The sequence below is a fragment of the Trematomus bernacchii genome, unplaced genomic scaffold (genome assembly GCF_902827165.1).
Source record: "Trematomus bernacchii unplaced genomic scaffold, fTreBer1.1, whole genome shotgun sequence".
Lineage (NCBI taxonomy): Eukaryota > Metazoa > Chordata > Actinopteri > Perciformes > Nototheniidae > Trematomus > Trematomus bernacchii.
Genome location: NW_022988066.1, coordinates 615,162 through 632,958, shown reverse-complemented (window position 1 = coordinate 632,958; position 17,797 = coordinate 615,162). Strand labels below are relative to the sequence as shown.

The 17,797-nt window shown below is 39.1% G+C and overlaps 1 protein-coding gene across 1 annotated transcript in view; it reads left to right on the top strand.

The window, feature by feature from the left end:
- Positions 1-17,797, top strand: part of cnnm2b (cyclin and CBS domain divalent metal cation transport mediator 2b) — a 43,770-nt gene that overhangs the window by 15,250 nt on the left and 10,723 nt on the right. The window contains exons 2-4 of the mRNA XM_034120696.1: positions 12,799-12,942; positions 14,756-14,893; positions 16,760-16,929. Coding sequence (XP_033976587.1) covers positions 12,799-12,942; positions 14,756-14,893; positions 16,760-16,929 — 452 coding nt within the window. The remainder of the gene's footprint in view (positions 1-12,798; positions 12,943-14,755; positions 14,894-16,759; positions 16,930-17,797) is intronic.

Here is a 17,797-nt window from a genome sequence, read left to right as displayed (position 1 = left end):
AGGTGCTTGCGCTGCTTTTATTTTACAGTTTCAAATAGTTTCACACTGCACACACACAGGTAGGGTAGGTAAGAATGGAGAAACCAGCTCGAGTGCGCTAGAATTTGAAAGTACGCAGCCGAAAAAAATCTGCCCCTTCCTTCAGACTTCCTTACAGAGCTCCTCCTCCAACACACACGAACACGCACATGACCAATGAGGGCACGGGCCGGCTCAGATAATTGGTCGTGCTTTTTACAGCGCTACGGCTTCCACAGATGACATTTATTTATGTATTTATTGTCAAAGCATTTAATGTATTCATTGCTATCGAGATGTTAAGAGCATTCCATGGAATATAACAAAAAGTGTTTCTGAAGTGAATTACCTACCCTACCTTTAACCCGCTTGAGGACTTTTTGAAATGCACGCCCTGTGTCGGGAAATACAAATAGTGGCTCAAGTAGTTATAATTGTGGCTAGTTTTGGTATGTAATCTGCTGAAACTACAAACTATGATCTCTCAAACCCCAGTTTATTTTATTTATTATTTTTGGTCCATAAATGACTTTTGTGAACCCAATACTTTATGAAATATGCACATTGTATCCCTGGTGCATCCACATGTCTTCCACATTTTTATTAAGCCAGTGTAAAACTAATCTTGGCATTGAAACGGGCCCGGGTGATGCAGCAGAATTGACAGCTAGCAGCGCCGGTTAGCGGACTGAGGTGGCGCCCACCTGTCACTCAAAGCAGCCACGCCCCTCTTAATGCATACCTTTCAGCCTTACTGATACGTTTCAGTTATATAGAACGCAAAGTTTTGTTTAATATGGGAAAAGCTATAGAGACAACAAGTTAGCCATTTTATCAATGATGATTGACACCTTTTGGAGGCAGCCTCAAGTGGCCATTGGATGAACTGCAGCTTTGAAACTACTTTTTATAGGCTTTACTACAATAAGTATTGCTGTAGTTCAACATTTTCAGTGTGAAGTAACTTATTGCTTACACACCTATGCCTAAAAAAGGAACTTTCCCAACCCAATGTGCTTAATTGCGTGCACTGATGCATCCAAAAGCCCATTTGGATGCATGCGCTCACATCAAAACTATTAAAGTGTTAGTCACCAATTCACAATTAAAACAAACAAACTCCAAAAAGTGTAACCTCAGCTTCTTTCATGACACCATTCAGATGTTTTTCTTACATGTCATAAGAAACAGATAATACATGTATCATGTTGGTGTCAACATGAAAAAGTAGCTTGAAAAAACACTGTTTACAGATCATTTTTGCATAATTTGTAAGAAGAATTCCACCAAATGGAAACCAAATATCTTCCTTTGCAGCTGCAGGCCGGTGTAAATGCACATGTTTGAGGTCATATAGAGCTCTTAGTATATTTGCACTTTTACCCTCTCCAGTGTCTCCCCTCCCCGCGGGGGTGGGGGGAACTGCTAGTAGAGCCCCTCTGCTCCAGCTGACCCCCAGACCCAGGTGGTGCAGATGGGGATTTTGCAATGCTCATACAGTGTTTAAAACATGTGTGTTCAGTGGGTATGAGTAAGTCTCTATATCTCAGGTCACAGCTGTCAGTATTTGTAGATATTAACTTCACATATTTGGTTTTAGGGTGGATTTTCCCTTTGGGTAGAAGAGCTGTTTAAATCCTTGTGTTATTTTAAGAAGAATGGTTAATTAGTGGGAATTTGTGTATACTGTAGAGACACAGTATGTATGCCATTTGAAGAGTTGCAGGGTAAGCATTTGAATAGTTTAACCAGAATCTTTTCAGATAATATTTATAGAAAATTTGTGTTGATTTTCTTTGTTAGGGATTTACATTATTTGCGGACACAAATCATCGGTCGTTTTTCATTTTAAACGCAGGAAGTTCTTACAGATTTCGTGTTTTCCTCATCAACCCACATTCTCAAAGCTTATTGCACAAAGCACGAGAGCTTTTTTTATAGAGTACTTAGCTCATTCTAGCTTTAAGGATTTCCCCCCAGCTAATTGTTTTTATTAAGGTATTAATTATTAGTTTCAAAGCTCAAAGAACCCGGTGCCAGCAATGCGTGTTTTCAGGTGTTTAATTAGCTTTCTGTGTCACAAGTGAAGAGTGTGTCAAATAATATCGCATATTAAATACTGTGTATTTAAAAAAAAAAAAACATACAAGTTTATACATACTGTAATAAGAGATGACTAAAACAAGTTGTATTCTAGTACTTGTAATCAAAGAACTTTACAAAAGCCTATAATGCTCCCACTCATACACACAGCGATGGAACCGCCAACCCTGTGGGGGGTGTGGTAGAAAAACTCCCTCTGGTGGGAACACAGGGATTTTAATCTTTAAAGATCATTTACATGCACACAAACCTATAGAACACACTACAGGAGAGAGGAAACCCAACAAGCATTATAGGGCCCTTTTAATAAAAAGCTGGCAAGTAAGCTGAATGGTATGACATTATTATTATTTGACAACATTAAACACAAATCATATGTCAAAACATTTTAATGTCACAGTGAAGTTGGAGTGTTTTTAGGTTCCAAGTGATCCAGAATAGTGGGTCTGGTATAATTTAAAGAAGGCCTGATATTTAAATGTATTGGTGGATCAAAAGCAGATGTGGCTAAGCAAATATGGCCTGATGTGGAGCTTTACAAAGATGGGACTCCCCTAAAACTTGTTATTTCAGCCTGGGGGAGATGCCTCCCTGCGACACATACAGTGTTGTGTGCCTGAAACATATTTTCATCAGCTTAGTGGGTTGTCTTCCCCACTGTACCCTAAATAATAATAATACATTTTATTTAAGGCGCCTTTCATGACACCCATAGGACACCGAAACATGGTTGTATAATAACCTAATGATTGCCTTAACCTCAAAATAAAAAGTACATCTGTTTGTTACTTTATATTAAGATGATTTGATATTATGTTTTTGTGAACATCAATAAGAAAAAAATACACTTAAATGTTTTCTGCTTGTATTACCGCAACCACAACTAGCGTTACCTTTAGACTTTTGTCTGACCCCTGATACAATTATCCTGCAAAAACCTGCTCATCGGGCTTGAATACCAAGTTTTTAAGCGTCTTTCAGTTCCTAGAAAAGTGCTATATAAGTGTCATGTATTATTATTATTATTATTATGGTTGAGGTTAGCTTTATCCAAATCATGAAACAATATATGTAAAGGTGCACAAGTTCAACATGTATGGCATAACAAAATATGATGGAGCAAAGAAGACAGTCATTTTTACCTTTAGAAAATATAACACTTTGAGAATTATCCTCATTTAATTGTTCATTCTGAGAATAAGAGTAAACAATTAAGCAACTCAGTGTGCATGACTCTAACTCTTACTGAACAGTGACTACTGTGGCGTCACTTGGGAGCTACAGGATAAACACACTGAATGTTCCTTCACTTCCAAAAAGATGAGTCAGTTCTTTGTTTGACTTTTGTGATTAAACATCACTGATTTGTTATTCTTTTACGTACTGAACCAAAGTTTAACAAAAGCTCAAGTAGAGAAAAGTGATGATTTCACAAACGGACTCATTTACACAACAACATCTGAAGTTAGCTAACATTAGTCACCATAAGTCATAGCAGACCAAGTAGTATGAGCAAAACACCAGGGTGTATAAAAGAAAATAAATGTTAGCTTGGTGTCCCTTTTTCATTAACAATCCAATGAATCACACTCTGTTACCGTCTTTTTATTTTCTTAAACACCAAGCTGTTGTTAATACGGATGGATGGATGCACTTAACCTAGCCAACTAAAAACATCATTAAAACTATGAGACTAATATCCTGCCACCTAAAGAATGAAAAACATAGCTCACAACATGTCTCGGTGAGGAAACTGCTGCTTTTTCTTGTATAATATTTAAATACACAGAACATTTAGCATCATTTTCTGATTGTTCAACATTGAAACATTCTAAATGATTACTGATACTGAGTATAAAAAGTTCTTACCATTCCACATGTGTTTAATGAATCATAAGGAATGGTTGTGAATTGTGACTTTCTTTTACCTGTTGCACCAAGTTAGGGCTTAAGATCTTTGAGTATGTTGTCAAAAAAAGTAATTTAACGTGTCCTGGTGTATATAGATGCCGTATGAGAGCAGCCAAGCTTGTATTTCTAAACCTGATCAAGAACCAGAAATTAATGACCCTAGTGATAAAACGTGAATGATTTTAGCACTTTGATTGGTTTTAGCGTGGACAAACTAGTCGCAGAAGTTTATAAGAACACAATTTAGTTTTACTTAGCAACATTAAAGCTAAAAATAGTAACGCACAGATGTGTACTTTTATGTGTTTTAGCTACTTTAAAAACACCCCCAGTTCTTGTCATTGTTGTATGATGTGCTCACCATTCAGCAGTTGCAACACTCACTAACAGAGCAGCACCTGACCGCGCGGCCCATTCAGTTATCCCCACTGCTTTCCCATTGATGCCTCTCCTTATGACTGAGGCCCAAAGGAATCTCCACCCAGGGGACCTTTCAACAACAAACGCAGCCAGCTACGACAGCAAGCTGCTTCTCTGAATGAACAACAATGTCATTCCAGCAGTGTGCGGGTGTGTGGCTGTACTGTATGTGTGTGTGTAGTGAAACACCACTGGCAAGTAGCAGCAGAGTGATCTTGTGACCAAAGCCCCTTAATGACGGTTAGTTAGGAGCCCCAAGCAGACTTAACTTCTCTGCGTTAGCACTTATCATGCTAACTATTGTTTGACCCGGAGGAAAAGGGACCCAAGTGTCAGGGACTGGAATGTAATTAAATACATGTACACATTTCTACACATTTTCTGCTTAATACTTTAATGTATTTTACAAATGGTTAAAGTGAGTGAGCTTGTAGACTTCTTCCACTTGTTGATTTCTGTTGCGGCAGGCTCCGAATGTGATACAGGTCATGTAAAAGACATATTGCGCTAGGATATCGTGAAATATGCAGGACGTAGCATTTTCTTTACACATGTAGGATATGCCGATATTATGGTCGGGAGTTAGGTTTAGGAGTATTCGTTGAGTATTCGTTGGACATGTATGGTGCACGTTAGTGTACATGCATCCAATTGGGTTTTTACTGCCCTTTGCGACACAAAAATGTTTCGCAATGTTTTCTTTAGGAATGTGATTGGTGTAATTATAGAGTGAGTAAGAGGGAACTTTCCCCCAGTGGAATATTTAAAAAATAATAATATCCAAATATAGACATTTGCATGTTAACGGCATTGTGATTGAATATTCATTTTCTTTGGCAATTTAAATAGTTTATCGTAGTACTTTTTCCAAAATAAGGCAAAAAAAACGGAATATTTTGTGCATGTTAACGTATTCACTGAATGTATAAATGCTATGTCTTTTAAACATAGGACAGTGCACAAATCTGTCTCACTTCATGCCGGCAACTACATTTCCCATAACCCCCTTAAAAACAAAGTAATACTTTTGTGCCATTAATTAGCCTCGGCTAATGACTTGTTGCTACAGTCCTTCAGAAGTGAACCAGCTTTAATGTTTGGTTTCATCAGTAGAACATTTTACCTGTTTGTATATGATTGGAATCAGACATTAAATAGAAGTATAAGATTTCAATATGGTGACAATTCAAATTAGTTATACTTTGTGATCTGTTTAGATGCTTAATATTTTTTCTCTTTCTGAACTTTGAGTGTTCAACCTTGTTTGTGTGAATGCGTCTCATATCTGTGTTTCCTGGCTATCTATCTGGATGACCAGTGATTGACAGACCATTCCCCTTACTCAGAGGTAATAAATTGAGATTAGGAAACCCTACTTTTTCACAACTAAATCGCAGTAAGAAAACAAAGTGATATGGTGAATATAGCACCATGTAGATTAAATGTTGAACAATTTGTGTAGGGGAAAGCACAAACATTGTGTCACAACTGTTAACACGCCAGCCTTTTTTTGGCACATGGGTCCCACTAACTGCTGATGTGTTGTATTAAGTCCCAACTTATCCTCGATTTAGAAAGAGAGGCAACAAAGTCATGGCATGTCAATAAGCTGGGTGCGTAACATTTAAAAATCATGACTAAGTGGGAACCAAAGAATCCCTTGCGTAGTCACATTTTCTGAGTGATGTCACTGTTAGGTTTTCCTCTGAGTTTTACAGATCAGCTGTACTTCCAGGAAAGTGACTATTTATGGTTAATTTGTTCCCTCATTTATATTAATAGCATTCAATGTATCCATAATGATTCCAGACAAGAAAATACAGACTCTACTAAACACAACATACAGGCAGACACACATTCCACTTGTGTCTCCAGATAACACAGGCCAAGACATAGAATAATGTTATTACATTGCATGTGTACTCAGACTACAAGCTTTAAATGGTCGACATGCCACCAGCATCAGGGTAAAGTTTGTGTCTGTGTCAATGGAAAAAGGGGTCAGGATGGCTGGAAACTTTCACTGGAGGTAGATTTGGAGGAAGGACTTTCCGATGGGTTCCCATCACCCTAATATTGCACTATATTTGTCAGTGCTCAAATATTTGGAAAAATAGGGGGAGAGCAAGACAAGGAGGGGGGCAATGATGAGTGTCCACAACAGATACTGACCCCTCATACTCCCACCCCAACTCTCCGAGCCTTACGTGCCTATTTATAGGGGGAAATTGCGCTATGGAAAAATATGACAAAGCTGCATTCCATAAATAAGCTGGGAATGGTGGAAAAGAGCACACAGCCTGGTCTCTGAAGGTTTAAGAGGAGGTTCTCAGGCTTGGCTTTGGATCACGGATAAATAGACTGATGGATAGATGGATAGATATTGGTGCAACTGAGTGTTTTTAATGTGGGCCTTTGTTAAAGGGGCCTTATTATGCTTGTTGAGGTTTTCCTTTCCCTGTAATGTTATAAAGGTGCAACATAGTGACATCATTATGTAACACTCAGACTTCTATTGGCTTGCACGCCAACCAGTGGAAGTGATAGACTTTGGGGCGGGACATCTCTAAGCAGTTGACCAAACACAACAGCTAACCAATCAGAGCAGACTGGGCTCTGGTTTCAGACGGAGGGTGAAAAGAGGTGCAGCAGCACAGGCAGTATGAGAAAAATAAAGAGCATTTTGAACATTAAAGCATGGAAATATGAATTACGTCTGTTTTAATCTGCTGTAGGGCTATATTTTACGATTATTTCATTATCGAATAATCTGCCCTTTATATTCTCGATTGATCAATTAATAGACTCAAAAGTCCAAAGTTATGTTTAAAGTTGTTCTTCTTGTTTTGTCAGTCCAAAACCCAAAGTTTTTCAGTTCAATATAATGTCAAACAGAGAAAGCAATAATCTCAATATTTGAGAGGCTGAAAACAGCATTTTCTGCCATTTTGCTTGGAACATAACTTTAGCAATGAATTGATAGCAAAATAGTTGGCGATGACCTTCTATCGATGGACTGATGTATTCTAACTTAAAACATTTTTTTTCTTCCAATGGATGTTATTTATTTGTGAACAATGGGTGCAACAATTAACCTGTATCATCAGAGAGTATGAAGAGTTTGATGAAGTCAGTGTACATTTTTGAGATAAAACTTCACTGAGTAAAGTTACACATAGTGGGAATATTAAAAGCTCATACCAGCATTTTTAGCTACACTATTATGGCATCTGAGAAAGTACTGGCATATGTTACATGACACAAAACACTCACCAGCATTGTAAAATAAATACATTTATATTTTGGAGTGGAAAAAAGGAAGCTGTATATCTATCTGGCTGTATTCAGATAGGCAAGTCTCCAGACTAAAATATCTCAACAACCTTACATAGACTTCAAACAAATGTAAATGCATGTATTGTCCCCAAAGGATAAAGCCTATAGAGTTTGATGACCCTTTGACTTTGTCTATAGTACCAACAACAGTAAACAACTATTGGTTTAGTTGGTATTGATTTCAAAATCCCAGTTATGGCGCTCTTGAGTAGATGTTTTACCGTGCATCTTCATACTTCTGCAGCTAGTGTTTAATACACACAACTTGGGATCTCCAACCTTCTCCTCAGTGAGATTAAGCACTTCCTGGTACCTGAGTCATCTGCTGCTTTGTTGTTAGGGGAAACACAATAATCCTCTGTGTGTATGTGTGTGTGTCTGTGTGTTTACGTCACCCAATTACAAATGCAAACTAAACCTGCCGGTAACAGGTCTAATGACACAACCATTATTCTCAGAAGTGTTTTCGAAATGGAATAAGAGAGCTTTTAAGTGCATTTTAGGCTTTCAGAAAACACGCTCCCTTAATGAAATTGAAAGTGAATCAACCCCCGACCCCAATATGTGCAGTGTGCCTGTGTGCTGGAATACCCAGCATGCATTCAGCCTCAGCCCAGCTAGACAGCCCCAGATGTCAGGCAGCAGTGATGGCGTATAGGACCCCAGACGACTGGTCCTCGCAAGGACACACTCTCCCTGTGGCCCTCTGCCAAGCTCCAGTATTTGTGGGAAACTGGAAAGTATGCACTCATCTTGTGGGACTGCGAGACAATACGATGAGGACTGGAGCTACTGTGCAAAAGACCAGTGTGCTTGCGTGTGTGTGTGTGACTGTGTGTGTGTCTTGATAGAGACAGAAATAGATTTTTGATAGACTAGGCAGAAACACCAGAGTGGTCTACATGGGTAAATTGCTTTTAAATTGGCTGCATTTAGACTTTCACTGCATTTTGAATGCACTTTTTATTTGTCGCAATGGACAAAAGCTTCCAAAATAAAAACATTTGTTTTAAGTGGAAGAAATTATCCAAATATGTCTATCCTTCTGTCTTGAAAAGTCAAATTCTACTGTATATTTTCAACTCTGATGTCTGTTCTTATTAGTATAAAGACTTATGTTCTGTCAGTCGATATTCAGAGAAAGTACTGGCATATGTTACATGACACAAAACACTCACCAGCATTGTAAAATAAATACATTTATATTTTGGAGTGGAAAAAAGGAAGCTGTATATCTATCTGGCTGTATTCAGATAGGTCTGTCTGCATGAATGTACCCATGTTTGAAGCATGGCTCTGGGGATGGCTGTCCATCACTCCAACACTAAAGTCCAAAAATGGTTAATTGCCATGAACTTTTGTACATTTCTACTGACCTTTAGTCTTGCTTATGGCAATTCTAAAGGTCTACAACCACGCTAACAGGACTGTTCTTAGACTCAGTGATGCTTTGAGCTAAATGCTAACATCAGCTTGCTAGCATGCTCACAAAAATAATGTTAACATGTTGGTGTTAACAGGTAATATTTAGTATGGTGACATCTGAGTTAACCATGTTAGCATGCTAACATGTGTTAGTTATCACAAAAAGCACAGCTAAGGCTGACGTGAATTTCATGTTGTACCAATCCACCAATTATGGTTCAGATACATCTCAGGATAAGGGAAAACTTTGACCTGTTCATGGTTGCTAGAGGAAAAGTCAAGAGTTCCCCAAAGTTGTTCCAATTTAACCCATGGGAAATGGGAATTAACCACTTTGTAGTCCTTACCATTTGTTATATCGTAGCCATTTCTTGAATGTCTGTACCGCACATTGTGCCAATCCATGTAGAAGATGGGAATATTTCACAGGATAAGTAATACTATATCTAAGTTGCTGATGGCGTTATTGGAAAAGTAAGGACTTCATGACATCATGGTCTGTACAAACATGAATTGCAATCCATCCAATATTTGTTTACATATCTCAGATGGACACTTTTTACATAAAGTGGTTGCTTAACCAACACTGTTACAGATATTGCCATTTTTGGCACTTTGTGGCAAAATATGTGATCAATAGATGTCACTAGTTTCTATTTCCATGAAACATACCAAATAGTATGATGGAATGATGGGTGTATCCATATCACTTTATTTACTTTTTGTCATTTTAAATGATTAGCTTCCCCTTGTTTTCTCCTTCTACTAGTGACCTATGCTTCCTCTGTTAAAGCTCTTACAATGAGTCATCTCTAATGGTTAACCCCATGTAAACTTTTGTGTTGAAGGAGGTGATAGCAAGTGCTCTTGATGGGAACAAACATCCTGATGGGATTAGTTTAACTTGTCAAACGAGTCACTCGCGCTGTCCCATGTGTGTTTAGTGAGTGTGAGCTTGTAGAGATGAACAGATTGTGAGTGGTATCAGTGATGGCCTCCATTTCTTATCAGGTGGCTCATTTAAAAGTCGTAGGTCAGGCCTTTTTTGTGTCTTTGGAATGATCACTTTTTGTTAATCAATCAATCAATGTTTATTTATATAGCCCAATATCACAAATGTTACATTTGTCTCAGTGGACTTCACAGTTTGTACAGAATATCAATATCAAGTTAAGACCTCGACTTTGATTATTGATTTGACTTTTAATGTTGTACAGTCAAGATTCTTGTTCTGTTGAGCATTATGTAGTGATTTGAAAGAGTATATTGTGTTTTATCAACTGGTTTTGAGTCCTTGCTGATGGTCTCAACCCAAGGTCCACTTACCATCTTTTTTTCTGACCTTTCAATTAAATCACACAGTAGTTGCTCATTGTAAGTAGTTCTAGATAAAAACAAATGTAAGTCTGAAGAAGAAACAGAGTAGAAGAGAGAAGAATAAAACAGTGCCAGACGGAAGCAGACATAACGGTTTGTTCTTGAAAGCTCTTACAAAGTTTTGATTTAAGATTTATTTGGTCAACCTTAACTTTTGCTTACCACCACATCCCCTAGAAGAATAGTTTAACTATTTGGTCAAATAAACTTTCTTGCTGAGAGTTAGATGAGAAAATCATTACCACTCATCATGTCTGTATTATACATTTGAAGCTGAAGCCAGCAGCTGGTTAGCTTAGCTTAGCATAAGTACAGAAAAGCAACAACAGCAATGTCCTATTCAAACCATGTTTCTTTTATGGAATAGCATGTAAGATATAAGTGAACTATTGCCTGGCTAGTCGGTAGATTTTTTAACCTTTGCACAGGCTAGCTGTATCCTTCTTTCTTTGATTCCTAATGCTAAGCTAAGCTAACTGGCCGTTGACAGAAGCTTTATATTTATCATACAGACATGAACGTGGTGTATGTTCATCTAAAGATAACGAGATTATTTCCAAAAATGTATTCCTTCAAATATTAAGAACTAAATAACGACTCCAATGTTATACAGAAAAAAGTCTTGACAAGTGTATTTGTGCTAAAAAACTAACTATTTTAAATTAGGTAATCTCACTTTCCCAGCTGGATTTTCATGTTCTGTTCACTCTAACAGTATAATTATGTGACATTAAGTTCGACCACCACCTGCCATGAGTGGAGTGGATACCATTAAAGAGAAGGAAGTAGCATTGATCTGTTTCACTGTACTCTGCTTTGTAGAGTACATTGCTTGCCCAAGGACTTCTGAGGCTTGATTGCTTTAACCCACTGAGGCTCCATGTGTGTTTGTCCTAGTTAAACCCAACCCTCAGTGACAAAGAACACGCTCAAGATCGACATTTCACTAGAAATAGGACGCCTTTACCTTTTTCCCAGATTTCCTGCCATTTTGAAAACTATTTTTCATGTTGGATTTCTGGTGTTTACATTATTAATACCTTTCCCTGCCAGGCTATTAAGTGTAACCTGAGTACATGTTTTGAAAGCATCAGTTCTGCATCTAATGCTCACAACATTCTCACATTGATACTCTCAGGGTCTGCACATCAGTGTGGAAGCTGCAGTGCAATAAAACAATCAGTGCTCTCAGCCCTCAGTCCTGCACCAAAGCAGACAACATTAGCTGAAACAGCATGTGAGCACTGACTCAGTGATATACCTGTGTTCTCCAGAAACACACACACACACACACACACACACACACACACACACACACACACACACACACACACACACACACACACACACACACACACACACACACACACACACACACACACACACACACACACAGGCTTGTGCACTCGTACCCTCATGCACTCTGACACACTGGAGTATCTGCATGCAAACGGCCCATTCCGAGACAATCTGATCACACAGCGGAGGCTTCGCCGGGTCTGTTCCTCCGCTCGGTGAGAATATCGCCGGGGCTGAATGGAAACTTCATTTTGAACGGGCTAATATTAGCCTGGGCCTCTGGAAAATTCCTTTTAAATGATCACAAGCTGAGAAAAGGCAAAGAATTTGTTTAGCGTTTTACTTGACAGTATTCTCTGCATACACGGCAGTTTGTTTCTTTTTTTTCCTTTTTTCCCCCGGATGGTACGGCTCAGAGGAGGGTCCTGGGAACACAGATGTGGAGGGAGGGAGGGCTATGGGGAGCTATATGATGAAATTCTGACTGTTTGACTGTCACTTTGTATGTCTCTGTGGCTGTTTGAGCTGGCACTGTAAACACTTGAACTACCATTGTCCTGCATCCCTGGTTATTTTAACTGATATAGAGATAAAAGTCCTCCTTCAGATCACTTTGTGTCACCTGCTGTATGACAAACTGCAGCATCAGTGTTCTGTGAGTCTTAGCTGACATAAGTGATTTATTTTGTCTATTTCACAGTATAAAATACCACTAATGACCTATGATACAGGGTGTTGAAAAGAGAAACTTTTCAAATCAAAGTGGATATAGCCATGTGTTTCCTTGCCTGTACGTATGTTCCCTTGTACCTCCATCATCACCTGACCTTTTTTACTATACTATATAACTCCCTTTATCAATGTATGACCCTGACTTTATAACCTGTGTGCATCTGTGTGTTTTGATAGGTAAATCCCACCTGGCCATAGTTCAGAGGGTGAACAACGAGGGCGAGGGAGACCCTTTCTACGAGGTTCTGGGTATTGTGACCCTGGAGGACGTTATTGAAGAAATCATCAAGTCGGAGATCCTGGACGAGACTGACCTGTACAGTAAGTTCCTCTCTCTCACGTACCCCCTTATACTGTAGGACCCCAACAGGTATATAGCCTGTTAAAGTATCAGGGCTCTATTTAACGGTTAGGATTAGGGTTAGATGGGGACCATCTTAACCAACTTAATGTACGCTAACCCAGGCAGCAAATGTATTTAAATATAAATGTTGTGTCCTTTCGGGGGCTTTCAAATACACACTAATGCTGCTACACCTAAATGGCACATGGCACAATATATCATGATACAAACATGTGACAGAAAACAGGCCCCAAAATTAGCATCATAAATATATCTGATGCTAGAATTTGTAAGTGAGGAAAACATTTTTTTTTTCATGCGCCTAATATACATTTTAATGATCAATATTGTTATACTACCAATGGATCAAATTAAATGTAATTGAAAAGGTATTGCTTGTATTGATGAACCCACAAATAATTATCATCTGGACTCTGCTCTGTCTAGTACCATCTTATCTGAGAAATTGTTAGTTTCTTAAAAACGAATGTAGCTCTCTTCACGTAACAGACACAGGTCGGTTCTTTGAAACGGGCGTTTATTCTTGGAGATAATCTTGTAGTCTCCCCTCTTCCGTTACGCAGTGAGAACTACACCAACGAACAACATATATACATAGCCCAAAGACATTAGCATAGTGTGCTAGACATACAAATAAATTAAAGAAAATAGGACATGGCATCCAAACCGATTGTTGTGAAAGGAGATTATTTGAATCCTGAAAGTTCTTCTTCTGCTGATAGCTTAATGTCACGAGCCGCAGCAGAGCTTCAATAAAGACGTCTACCTGCGTTGAGTTGCCTAGTGCGTCAACAAAACACGCAGTACTAGTACATGAACAAACATTAGTTCCGAGGCACCAAAAACAACAAACCCTTACGGTCACAAAGCATAGTTACCGGTCTGCACATCGGTGTAACATATAAAACTAAATTGTTTAACGATTTTAATATTACATTAAATAAAGTATTTATTTATTGTATTTAATTATGAAATGAATTAAGTTATTCTTCTTAAATAAGGCAACTTTGTTAGGTCATTTACATCTAATGTTCATAGCTAATCGCTAACGTCGCAGTTCGTAGCAGTAGTAGGTAGGTACACTACTGTAGTTTTTTATAGATATGTCAATGCTGCCTCGGTGAGTGTAAACCGAAACAGTGAAGTTCCAGCAGCTAAACCAAAACAATAGAGCTGAAAGATGCTAAAACGGGGAGGAATCGATAGGAATTGCTGGTTCATCAATACGAGAGATCCCTTTCATTACATGTGGATTATTGTTTATCATCATTTTGTGTAACAATTTAATTTAAGTTTAATAATTGCGTTTTTTTTAGAAGATTCGATTAGGTTATCATGGTTGTTGTACACCGAAAAGTTAAAAAGTCGTTTTTTAAAGCAAATATACAGAGGGAGAAATCAATAATGTTATAGTGTCACAATCTGTTTTATATTTTTCTTAACGTTTTAGTAGAGTGTATTTGACCAAACAATGAGCTGTCTGGTGGTAATGGCCAGCAGATATAGCGTACGTGCCAGTCTACATATGGCCTAATACATATGGCTTTAAGTAATGCTAAGAATGTGGTAAGCTAACAGTGTAGCCCCCTATAGCTCCCTTTTAGTTCTGAGAAGAACGCCACAGCTACATTTCAGGAAAAAGCAATAAGCTTTGGGTAACTCAAGTTTAGTCACCCTGTGACCCGGGGGACGAGCTCACAGTCTGTGGAGTGGCGTGGGTCCACTACAACTTTTTAGTTTGTGTCTTACTTTTTCATTTCCCCTCCTCAGCTGACAACAAGACGAAGAAGAAAATCACCCATCGGGAGAGGAAGCAGGATTTCTCGGCCTTCAAGCCTAACGACAATGAAATGAAGGTTAAAATATCACCTCAGCTTCTGCTGGCTACCCTGCGTTTCCTAGCAACAGGCAAGTGGGCTGCGTTGCTGCTTGACTTCCCCCAGTGTGCCCTCAGCCCCATCGCTGCGGGGAAAGTGTGTGTGTGTGTGTGTGTGTGTGTGTGTGTGTGTGTGTGTGTGTGTGTGTGTGTGTGTGTGTGTGTGTGTGTGTGTGTGTGTGTGTGTGTGTGTGTGTGTGTGTGTGTGTGTGTGTGTGTGTGTGTGTGTGTGTGTGTGTGTGTGTGTGTGTGTGGTGTGTGTGTGTGTGTGTGTGTGTGTGTGTGTGTGTGTGTGTGTGTGTGTGTGTGTGTGTGTGTGTGTGTGTGTGTGTGAGCTGTTTGTGTGAGCATGTGCCAGTATGGGCTTTGAGTTTTGGGCAAGTGGGTGTAGGGAAGAATGAGTATGTGTGTGGAATGAGTATCTGTTGTTTGTGTGTGTGAGGGAATGAGTTGTGTGGGGACTCACAACAAGTGTGTTGGTTTGTGTGTAGAGGTGGTGAAGGCCTCTCAGCAGCGCGACACGGGATGTCTGTGCAGACTGCGCGCAGATCCCCCCCCAAAAAATGCAGGCTTCTATTTGCTTGCGTGTCATACTCTGGAGGTTACATGTTGAGATCTTAGCTCACAGCTTTAAAAACACCACCCTGTTTGCTTACACGCGTTCCTCAGTGACATCACATCCAGCATTTTTGGCCTATGATCGTGGTTCTCACACAAGTCGACATACTTAGTGTAAAATGTGAAATATTTCACCCGCGTTCCCTGGGGAAATGGATTTCTGTTCAGGTGGCTGAGTATCCGAGTACTACTACAGCAGCAGAGGTTGACGATGCCTCACTGCAGTTGGATTTGCTTCAGAACTTTGACCTAGCAGCTAAGCGATGATTAAGTTCCTCTAAAGGCTATTAGGGAGTTTAGTTCCTGGTGGTGGAGCCAGCAGCCAGCTGACACATATCACCGCCGCTCAGCGGAACGAGCTGATTGGCCCGTCAGCTGGTTGAAGCAGATCAGTCGCAGTATGGTTGTTTAAAAATAAAAAATAAAAATTGGGCAGGTTTGGATGTTAGTTTCCTTGTAGCATCCTATGATAACATATCACACACTTAGAATTGGATACATAAAAACAAAACTTTTAAAGGAACATTTCACCCCCAAAAGTGTGTCCATTTCTCAAGAGGGAGTTTTTTCTTCCACACATTACCTCCCTGCCTGAAACACCTCCATTGGACTCCTTGGTTTAGTTCTGGAACATAGTGACATCACTATGTAACACTCATGCTCCTATAGGCTAGCGCTCCAACACATTCTACGTGATAGGCTAAGGGGCGGGACACCTCTAAGCGGTTTACCAATAACAACAGAGTCGGCCAGCTAACCAATCAGAGTAGACTGGGCTCTGGTTTCAGACAGAGGGTGAAAAGAGGGGCTGCAGCACAGGCAGTATGAGAACAATTTTTCAAAGTTTTGAACATTAAAGCATGGCGACATGTCACAGTAGAGGCACAAAATACAATAGGGTTAGGGTTAGATGAGTATTATATGCCCTCTTCAAGATTGAACATTTGTACAAGTCATCCCCGCACGAGGCCCAGTCTGCACATTTGATGTTTATTCATTGAAAAAAAGTCAGATTTCAGTATAAAGTGTCCATCACAATTATTCTGGAAGATGACGTGGTATAAATGTTTTGACTGTCCTTATAGCACTTAATAAAAAACATTTTTGTCCTGTATTTGTTGTGTAAATAAAATGCTGTGGGTCAATATATTACAATATTTATATATCTTTTTTTAACTAGTATATTAACATTGGTATAAGCCCCATATATATGTGTTGGATTTTAATTGATATCTCAAATTCCTTACAGTCTCCCTCTCTGTCTCTCCCCGGTTCTTCAGAGATCGAGCCTTTCACACCGATGCAAATGTCAGAAAAGATTCTGCTGCGCCTGCTGAAGCATCCCAACGTCATCCAGGAGTTAAAATACGATGAAAAGAACAAGCGGGCGGTGGAGCATTACCTCTTCCACAGGAACAAGCCCGTGGATTACTTCATCCTCCTATTGCAGGTGTGTGGAAACAACGAGATACAAAGTGAAGAAAAAAGGTCCAACATCAGACCCACTGCTCAAAAAGGAATTTGTGTAACATGCTGAAGGACAATTTATCATTCAGTGATCACAGTAATTGATCAAACTACTTTTTACATTACATGCAATGTTAGTGCTACACGCTCTATTTCCCTTGTTCCCATAGTTTTGAACAGTAAAGCCATCCTCCTAACAGAGCTGTACTGCAGGTTTGTTCCCACAGGGGCATCCTGAAGAGGTATGCATGGTATGACTGTACTGCAGGGCCGTTAGGATTAAAGCAAGAAACAGTACCCAAGATAAACAGCTCATTAGCAATACAAATGTCTGGCCGGAGATATGTCTGCCCACTGTCTTTTTTTCTACTAATTTCTTTCTTTCTTATCTTTGTGTGCAGCAGGGGGGGAGCAAACTGTCTCGTCCACAGTCAAAATGTTATTTATAGTTTTGACATAGAATATTTTTCGCAAGAAAAAAAAAAGAGAAATTATATTAGCTTTTTCCCAACCAAAACATATTAACTTTAAAACCCTCTGGAGTTATTAGAAATGTTATCCCTGCTGGAATATCATTTTACAAAAGTATCATAATAATAATGCTAAGCGCAACTGTGGAAAATACTGGGACAATACACATTTAAAAAAATGCTGTGCAACATTCAGAAGTTAATTTGGAGTGCGACATTATATTAACCTCATAATAAGAACATGAACAATATAAGAAGACATGATGTATTCATTTTTGACGGTAGTGTAAATTCCAGAAAAAAACACCAATCAAAAGTTAAAATATATCTGTTTTCATATTAAAAATGATCAAAATGTCATGCTACTGTCCTTACCAATCT